Below are 9,241 nucleotides of genomic sequence, written 5' to 3'. Positions count from 1 at the left end.
CCTCGCTATGGAAACGCGGAGCGCGCGGGGGAAAATGCGCCCCTGAATAAAGGGGACCGGGCGCGAGGAAGGGCTCGGGAGAAGCATCTGTTACACTTGGAAACTTAGACTATCGAGAAGGGGGGGGGTAATACCACCACCCCCCTCCTGTCCCCTCCTGTCCCCTCTCGCGCGTCCACTAACTACTTTTCCCAAAACCGACCGGCTTTACGAGAGAAAAAAACAACAACAACAAAAATCTGTGTTCCAGCTCCCGTCGCCGGGAAGGGGGGGGCTCGATTGATCCATCCCCTCCGTACAGTTACATTTTACGACAAATATTTGCAACACGGACTGGATAACTGCACGAAAGTGCTGCTTCTACGTGTCATCCGACGTGACGAGCGTGGAAATGCTAAAGGATCGGCAGGGAATTCCTGCCTGCACCACTGCCTGCACTCGGTCCTTTAAAATAATAATAATAATAATAATAATAATACACGGGTATTCCGAATAATGCAAGTGCAGCGCGTCGCCGAACGTTTATTAAATATGCAAATGTATTAACGCAAAATACCGGTTCTGTACGCGTCTGCAGTTAAAAAAAAAAAAAACAAGTCCAGCGTCGAAACGCTCACCTGTCCCCGTCCGTGCGCCACCGTCGCCACGTCCCTGTCCCCCCCCTGCGCGCTGCTCCCAGCCTCCTCGCAGCCACCGGAGCCTTTAATGACTTTCCGCCGGGCCGCTGGCCTTCTTTTATTTCTGCCAAATGTATGAAAATGTATGCAAATTTAAATCAAGCTTAACCTGGGAGCTCCCCGCAATACGTTTAATGGAATTCTTTTTTTTTCCCCTCTCCCCCCCCACCCCCGAAACCAATAAGGGGACGCGGGCGCAGTCGTCTGCGGGCAAATATAATTAGGCAGCTAGGTGACCCCCAAAATATGCAGATAGCGGGGTGCTTGTTTTTTATTTATTTTTTTGCGCACTTGTGGCCAAGGGGATCCGCGTTGTTGTTGTTGTTTACTTGTTTGTTGTTATTTACGGCGCTCGGGGGAACAAGACGAGCTGTCACGTCAAGTGTCACCGCCTGACACGCGCACCGCGAACACGGAGCAAGAAATCGACATCTGACGCCGCGGTTTATTCATTTAATTTTTATTTTTATTGTAACGTTGCAAAACCCTTCAATAATTTTGTACATTAAATATGCTGGCCTACCTGTCACTCAGAAAATCTAAAAAAACATAAACATTAACAGAGACTCGGCAATCAAAATACAAAAAATAAAATACAATGCTGGGAAATAAATATTAATTTCGGTGTGATCATCACTCTGGTTGTGCTGGTGCTGTTTTAGAAGGCCTGTGACGATATTAAATACAATTGAAGTTGAATTCAGTGTTGTATTTGTAGGCCCAAAACCAGTCGTTGCCACCGACGCAGGTTTGTTTATTAGCTTTAGCATTTCGATTGAAACGGATTAAAAAATGCTAAGCTAATAGTGCGTCTCGGCGTTCGACAGGGACGTTAAGACAAACCGAAAATGTATATTTTTTAAATTACAAAAAAAAAAAAAGCAGAAGCGATGTTGCCAGTTGAAGGTAAAATAAAAAACCGCACGTTTGGAATGAACGAGCGAACAAAGAAACAATAAGTTACGTGTTAAAAAAATGCCCCAAATGGAGCCGCGTCGGCGCTCCACTTCCTGTTTGTGCGTCGCTTTGACGCCTCGACGCGCCCCGCGCGGCCGGCCGGAGAGGGGGCGGGGACTCGGCCCGCCGCCGCCACGCCATTGGCCGCCGCGGCCGCGCGGCGCCGCGATTGGCCGCGCCGCCCGCCGCTCCGCCCGCCGCCCGCCGCTCCGGCTCCGGAGTCTGGTGGATGTCAAAGGCTGCAGGCTCGCCGCCTCCGCCACAGTAGAGCTGGTCGGGGATCCGCGGTGAGCATGGCCGCGGCTGCCTCGAGTCCCTACAGCATCATCGGCTCCAGCCCCATGGTGCACGCGGACTCGGCGCTCATGCAGCAGGGCGGCGCGTTCAGGAGCCACCAGAAGCTCCTCCAGAGCGACTACCTGCAGGGCGTGCAGGGCGTGCAGAGCAACGGCCACCCGGCCGGGCACCAGTGGGTGACCGGCCTGTCCGAGGGGAGCCCCTGGTCCTCGTCTCTGGAGCAGGACGTGAAGCCGGGACGGGAGGACCTGCAGCTCGGCGCCATCGTGCACCACCGGTCGCCGCACGTCGCGCACCACCACTCGCCGCACGGGAACCACGCGTGGGGCACGCCGGTGAACGGCGGCCAGCAGCAGCAGCAGCAGCAGCAGCAGCAGGCGCTCAACCTCTACTCGTCCGCGGGCTTCACGGTCAACGGCATGCTGGAGCACGGCGGCCTGACGCCGCCGCCGAGCGCGGGGCTCCACGCGGGGCTGCGGGACACGCCGGAGCACCACTGCCACGACCACTCGGACGAGGAGACGCCGACCTCGGACGAGCTGGAGCAGTTCGCCAAGCAGTTCAAGCAGCGGCGGATCAAGCTGGGCTTCACGCAGGCGGACGTGGGGCTGGCGCTGGGCACGCTGTACGGCAACGTCTTCTCGCAGACCACCATCTGCAGGTTCGAGGCGCTGCAGCTCAGCTTCAAGAACATGTGCAAGCTGAAGCCGCTGCTGAACAAGTGGCTGGAGGAGGCCGACTCGTCCACGGGCAGCCCGAGCAGCATCGACAAGATCGCCGCGCAGGGCCGCAAGCGCAAGAAGCGGACGTCCATCGAGGTGAGCGTCAAGGGGGTCCTGGAGACCCACTTCCTCAAGTGCCCGAAGCCCGCGGCGCAGGAGATCTCGTCCCTGGCGGACAGCCTGCAGCTGGAGAAGGAGGTGGTGCGGGTGTGGTTCTGCAACAGGCGACAGAAGGAGAAGCGGATGACGCCGCCGGGCGAGCAGCAGGCGCACGAGGTTTATTCCCACGGCGCGAACACGGACAACAACTCGTCCTGCCACGACCTCTGACCGGAGGAGGCGAGCCCCACGCAGGCCGCGATTCTGTTCGCGCAGGGACAGAAAAGCAACTGTTTCGGCGGGTTATTTCTTTTTTTTTTTTTTTGGGGTGGGGTGGTTCTCCATTTTTTACGAAAAAAAAAAAAAATCTACTACTTTGGGCATTAAAATAGGCCCAATCCACACAAACGGGACGACTTATTTACCAAAACGTGTGTATTTTTTTTTTTTTTTTTTTGCATTACGGTCAAGGATACGAATACAAAAATTGTGCCTAAACGATAACCTCCCAGCGCCTTCGTTCTCCAATCATTTTCACGCATTCTGATTGTTCCGGATGATTTACGTATACATATATATTTTTTATTTTTTATTTTTTTGAAAACTTTGCTTGGCTTCTCTGACTCCACGTAAAGGTGTTTGCTGTGGCCTGGGAAACGCGTTTCATTTCATTTCATTGTAGAGGGGAAAAAATGTCGGTAATGCTTTATAAGCAATAGCTACGCGGCCATTTTTATTATTTAGCCACGCGTCCAAAAAAAAACCTCTTAATATTCTTCAAGGCTTTATTTTATCAAGATATTTGTATACTCTTTTTTTTTTTTATTTCACAAGTTTAGTTTGTAGGCCCGGATTACAGCACGAGCACTTCAAAAAAAGTTTCATTTCCAAAAACAATTAAAAAAACAAACATCATAAATATTATATTCCAGAAACGCAACGCACAGCGATCTTATTCTCATTTCTTTTATAATAGTTCTTTTTATTATTTTTTATTCGTCCCATCATCGACCACATTACTGTGTAAAATACTGGGCACTAAACCTGAACTGTACGATAGCTACTCGCCAGTGAACGCGTCGCGGGACACTATAGCCTATAATTATTTTATTGTACACGTTCAATATCGAAAGTTTTATAATCGTAAATACTCCTGTTATTGGTTCATTTCTTAAATATTTTTTCGAATACTGTACAGTTTTGTATATTACAACCTTTTTGAAGTTATTAATTTAAAACAAATACCGTTTAGTTATTCATGCACTTAGTGATGTACAAAAGATATTTTCATTAAAAAAAGACGTTTTCGGCCGTTTTATTCCAAATTCAATGCCAGGTCAAGCGATTATTTATTTTCAGTATAAAGCTTGTATTATGTTTTCAAAACAAACTGTATAATGTATGTTGTAATAAAACAACTTGTTGTTATGATCAAAGTATTGCTCTGAGATTTTCTGCTTAAACAAACGGATGCATTTAACGTGGGAAGGAATTTATTTTTGGTTGAATTTACCACAATAAAAATAGTACTGATAATACACGACAGTTAAACTGCAGATATTGAAACACAAGACATATTATTATTTAACAATTAATATCATATCTATTATTATTATTAATATGCAACATACAATTGAATTCATGTTTCAAATCATCTTTTTTAAATTATGTTTTGTAATATGATTTCTATCTATTTGGAAAAATTCGGCCTGGAGTGTAGACACAATACTTTATCCTGTTGTAATAACACTAATGATAATAATGATTTGGCCTCTTTATTACAAAAGTCTTGTACTGAAGTGCAAGTTCATAAGTCAAAGTCAGCTGGAGACGGTGAAACTAATGGTCAACAAGATGTTGTGTGGGTATAGTATTTTGAGATGTGTTGTGTTGTGTGTGTTGAGTATGTTATATTGTATTGTTGTGCATGTGTTTTGTGATATGTTATATGTGTGTGTGTGTTATATTGTGTTGTGTTTGTATGTGTGTGTTGTATTGTCTTATGTTATGTTGTCTGTGTTGTATTTTCTAGTGTTCTTTTGTGTTGTGTGTGTTCTGTGTATGTGTGTGTTATATTGTGTCATTTTGTCTTGTGTTCTGTTGTATTCTATGTCTGTGTGTGTGTGTGCTTTGTATGTGTGTTATTGTCTTGTGTTATTTTGTGTGTGTGTTAATATTGTGTTTTTTTGTCTTGTGTTCTGTTGTGTTGTATGTCTGTGTGCTGTGTATGTGTTATTGTCTTGGGTTATTTTGTGTGTATTAATATTGTGTTTTTTGTCTTGTGTTCTGTTGTGTTGTATGTCTGTCTATGTGCTGTGTATGTGTGTTATTGTCTTGTGTTATTTTGCGTGTGTGTTAATATTGTTTTTTGTCTTGTGTTCTGTTGTGTTGTATATCTGTGTGTGCGTTTGTGTTATAGTCTAGTGTTATTTTGTGTTTGTTATATTGTGTTGTTTTGTGTTGTGTGTGTGTTATTTTGTGTTTGTGTGTTATATTGCGTTGTTTCGTCTTGTGTTCTGTGGTATGTGTGTGTTATATTGTGTTGTTTTATTTTGTTCTGTTGTGGTTTGTGTGTGTGATGTGTGTGTTGTCTTGTGTTGTTTTGTCTTGTGTTGTGTGTGTTATTGTCTTATGTTATTTTGTGTGTGTGTGTGTGTGTGTGTGTGTTATATTGTGTTGCTTTGTCTTGTATATGTGTGTGTGTGTGTTGTATTGTGTTCTGTTGTGGTTTGTGTGTGTGTGTGTGTGTGTGCTGTGTATGTGTTGTTTTGTGTCTTATTGTTTTGTGTCTTGTTGTGTTGTGTTGTGTTGACTGTAGTCCCAGTGAAACTGAGCTGCGGGATTCTTCGTGTTTAAAACACACACCGAAGGGTAGAGAGCACGAAGGAGAGAGAGAGAGAGGGTGGGGGAGATGGAGGGAGAGATGGAGGGATGGAGGAAGGGAGGGAGGGAGGGAGGGAGGGAGGGAGGTGTCTGGGCCTTGCCTTGAAATTCAGAGCCTGACTAGAATACTAATGTCGGGTAATATATGCATTTCCTCAGTCTGCAACTTTCAATGACCGGGGGGGAGAACTGCTGCTGCTGCTGCTGCTCACGCTGGAAAAGCAGGACGCTGCTGCATGCAGATCACAAACACGCTGCATTCAAATAACCAAGATAAAGAAAAGATGGAAAAAGAGGAGGATCTGCAGTCCGCAGGGTGGTCTCGGGATGGTACGTGGGTCTCGGCGATGTGCGCAAAGTCAAGGTCGCGGACTGCCCGTTGTAATGCTAGTTATTAAATAATGAGTAAAATTCAAGCATTCCACGACGTGGAATAACATCGAGCTGCACAAGCTGTAATATTTCGGGCTGCTAATTTGAATAAAATCTTTACTTTTAAACGTATCGATGTAGAGTAAAAAAAAATAAAAACAAAAAAGTGAAATATATATGGAGATCCGGCACTAATCATGCCACCAAATGGCTGATCAGATTAATCGTGCAGCCGAAATCAATTTCACGATTACAATTCACGCCTCCTCTCCTCCTCTCCTCCTCTCTCTTCCTTACTCCTCTCCTCCTCCTCTCTCCTCCTCTCCTTCTCTCTCCTAATCTCCTCCTCTTCTCTTCTCTCTCCTCCTCCCCTCCTCCTCTTTCCTCCATCCTCCTCTCCTTCTCTTCTCTTCTCCGGTTCGAATCCCGGTCCGCCAAGGTGCCACTGAGCAAAGCACCGTCCCCACACACTTCTCCCCGGGCGCCTGTCATGGCTGCCCACTGCTCACCAAGGGTGATGTGTTAAATGCAGAGGACAGATTTCACTGTGTGCACCGTGTGCTCTGCTGCTGTGTATCACAATGACAATCACTTCACTTTCTCACTCTTCTACCTCCTCTCCTCTCCTCTCTGTCCCTGGCATGCCGAACGAAGCTTTGCCTGACGATGGCGCACAGTGCAGGTAATAATAAGCTTCACATTGTTACAGACAAATTGTGTCTTAAAACAGCACAACTTTTTTTTTTTGATATTCCATCATTAACAGACATTTCCAGCTTCCAGAGACATTTACAACACTAACCAGGTCTGGACTGGAGGCCCGACTTCCCTAAACCTCTGCGGTTACGCAGCTAACACAAACCTTAAGCTTTCTATAATATGTGGTTTGCTGGCCCTCACTACGCAAAAGGTTATTTATAAAAGCACTTAGAGTGCTAAATACTCCCAAATGACTGACCTATAGCCCCGAAACGATTCTAATTCCGGGCCCCAAAGGCTCTTATCCGCTCCCTGCTTGAGTCAAATATAACTCCTCTAGCCAAATTTTTGTTGCTATTGATTGATTCAATTATAGGTGTTTTTTTGCACAGCCAAAAATACTAGATATGGATTACATGGTTCCGACTCCAAAATACTTAAAACACACACACACACACACACACACACACACACAAATATGCTCATTGAGATTTTGGTTGGACACAAAACTACTGTAGCTATGCATCTCTGTTCTAATGAGAGGCCAAGTTTTTTCCACAGAGTCGAGGGGGACGGAGGTCACAGTGAGGGTTCGGGAAAGGAATTCCACGTTCAAACAGGACGTGCACCCCCTTCCATGCAGCAGACGGCATCTCTTCCAGGAAATCACCAGCGCTGTGATATCTTCATCTGAGGCACCGGCGCCATCGCTCTTTGTCCTATATGTTCCACGTTAACTCATTATCTATGCTAGTCACTCCATTAATTTTGCTGGTTTTATTAGCCAAGTGTTGTGGATGCATCTGTAGCGGTGACAGGCATTTCCAAGAGCTAATCTGACAGCTAATGTCTTCATTAAGCGCAGCGCATTAATTGGCTGACTTCGGGCGCTCGTCTTAAATCGGCACAAATGAATTCACACCTGAGCGCGGCTGCACCTCGGCCACATCTGGACGGGGAAGAGCCACGCTTGGCACCGCGCGCACGCCAACACGCGCAAACAAAGACTAAAATCGATACGAAACGCAACCATTGCGGGCAAATAAGATGAATAAGACGAAGGTTCCCGGCATTAGAGGGTAATTAACGCTCTGAGGGCTCAAACGAAGAATGGCGTGGCGATGCAATTAACACCGCTGTTTACCTCAACACGCTGATATGCATGCCACCGCGCCGGCCTAATTGAGTTGACAGGGAAGGGAGAGGAAGCTGTAGGGATGAAACAGTGAGCGAGTGCATGTGTGTGTGTGTGTGTGTGTGTGTGTGTGTGTGTGTGTGTGTGTCTGCTGGACAGTGTGAATAGTTGACACAGCGGCGGGGACGGGTGTTAGAGCACGCAGTCTTGAAGCAGGCCACAGCCGGGGCCGCACCGGAACGTCCACGCGACGGCGCGCCTATTTCAGGAGCATATACACACACACACACACACACACACTGCAAACACAGCGAGTAACTTTAGATGTTAACCACCGGGGGCCCTGGGAGTCACGTCTAAAAGCGGGCAAATTACTGACTTCGGCCATGGTCGTCTCAGGCCAGAAATTTCACCCTTGGCGTGATGCCCACCTAAAGATGGAAACGACTCCTCCAGCGTCTCTTTTTTTATAACCTGGCGACAAGATAAGGGGTTCAGCGTGTGGTTAAGCATGTGGCCCTCAGCCATTTCTATGGTCACAACGACCGAGCCGAATCTTGGACAGAGATCTCGGCACGTCATGCAAAGCACCACACAGTGCTGTGGCGTCCGCACGTGACTTCACCTGATTTGAACAGTTCAGTACAAATGACGTGGCAATTCTTCAGCAAAACAATGATAAATTATGGATGAAATAATAAAGCGGACGAACGACTGAGGTCGTGAGTTCGAATCCCGGCTTGGACCTTGTGTGTGCGAAGTTTGCATGCCCTTCCCGTCATGGCGCAGGTTCTCTTCTGGTTCTTCTGGCAACTCTAAACGGTCCGTAGGCGTATGTGTGGGTGTGCACCCCGCGGTGGGCTGGAGTGAGTCCCCACCCTTTTCTGATTGAAGTTTCTCTTTTTCACTGTGAGGAACACCACCATCTGGAGGCAAATACACCTTTACTTGCCCAATACTGCTGGACATTTGTCATCAGAAATTGTTATTGGGTGACTTTCTCCAATACTTCATATCCTCATCACTGCCCTGTTCTCATTAAACATCTTCAGCACACACACACAAACAAAAAGAATCAATGAACACTTTGAAATTGCTTGGATTTATGCATGAATGGCCTACAATGAATCAAACATAATTCCAACTAATAAATAGAGACAATCTTATTTAACATTCAGCAGTGTTTTACAGTGCCTTTTATTTGTTGAACAACCAAGGTCACTGGTGGGAACAATGCATCAGAACAACAACGGGAGTAAAAAAAAAAAAAAGAGCAATCGTGAGCGTCCGGTGTTCCTGGCGACATGAAAGTGGGCTTTGGCATACATCATCCTATCGAAAACAAATAAATAAACGGATTCAGAGGATCTATTGAGGCTTGAGAGCAAATCTAATTCAAA

The 9,241-nt window shown here is 46.4% G+C and overlaps 1 protein-coding gene across 1 annotated transcript; it reads left to right on the top strand.

Annotated features, from left to right (window-relative positions):
• Positions 1–1,883: 1,883 nt before the first annotated feature.
• Positions 1,884–3,078, top strand: LOC114768236 (POU domain, class 3, transcription factor 4-like). Its single transcript, XM_028960407.1, has one exon. It carries the CDS (start codon positions 1,928–1,930, stop codon positions 2,981–2,983), a length of 1,056 nt encoding a protein of 351 aa, XP_028816240.1. The 5' UTR covers positions 1,884–1,927; the 3' UTR covers positions 2,984–3,078.
• Positions 3,079–9,241: the final 6,163 nt, after the last annotated feature.

The sequence above is a fragment of the Denticeps clupeoides genome, chromosome 18 (assembly GCF_900700375.1).
Source record: "Denticeps clupeoides chromosome 18, fDenClu1.1, whole genome shotgun sequence".
Taxonomy (NCBI): Eukaryota; Metazoa; Chordata; class Actinopteri; order Clupeiformes; family Denticipitidae; genus Denticeps; species Denticeps clupeoides.
The sequence above is the reverse complement of the archived record's forward strand: the minus strand, read 5'-3'. Positions and strand labels throughout refer to the sequence as shown.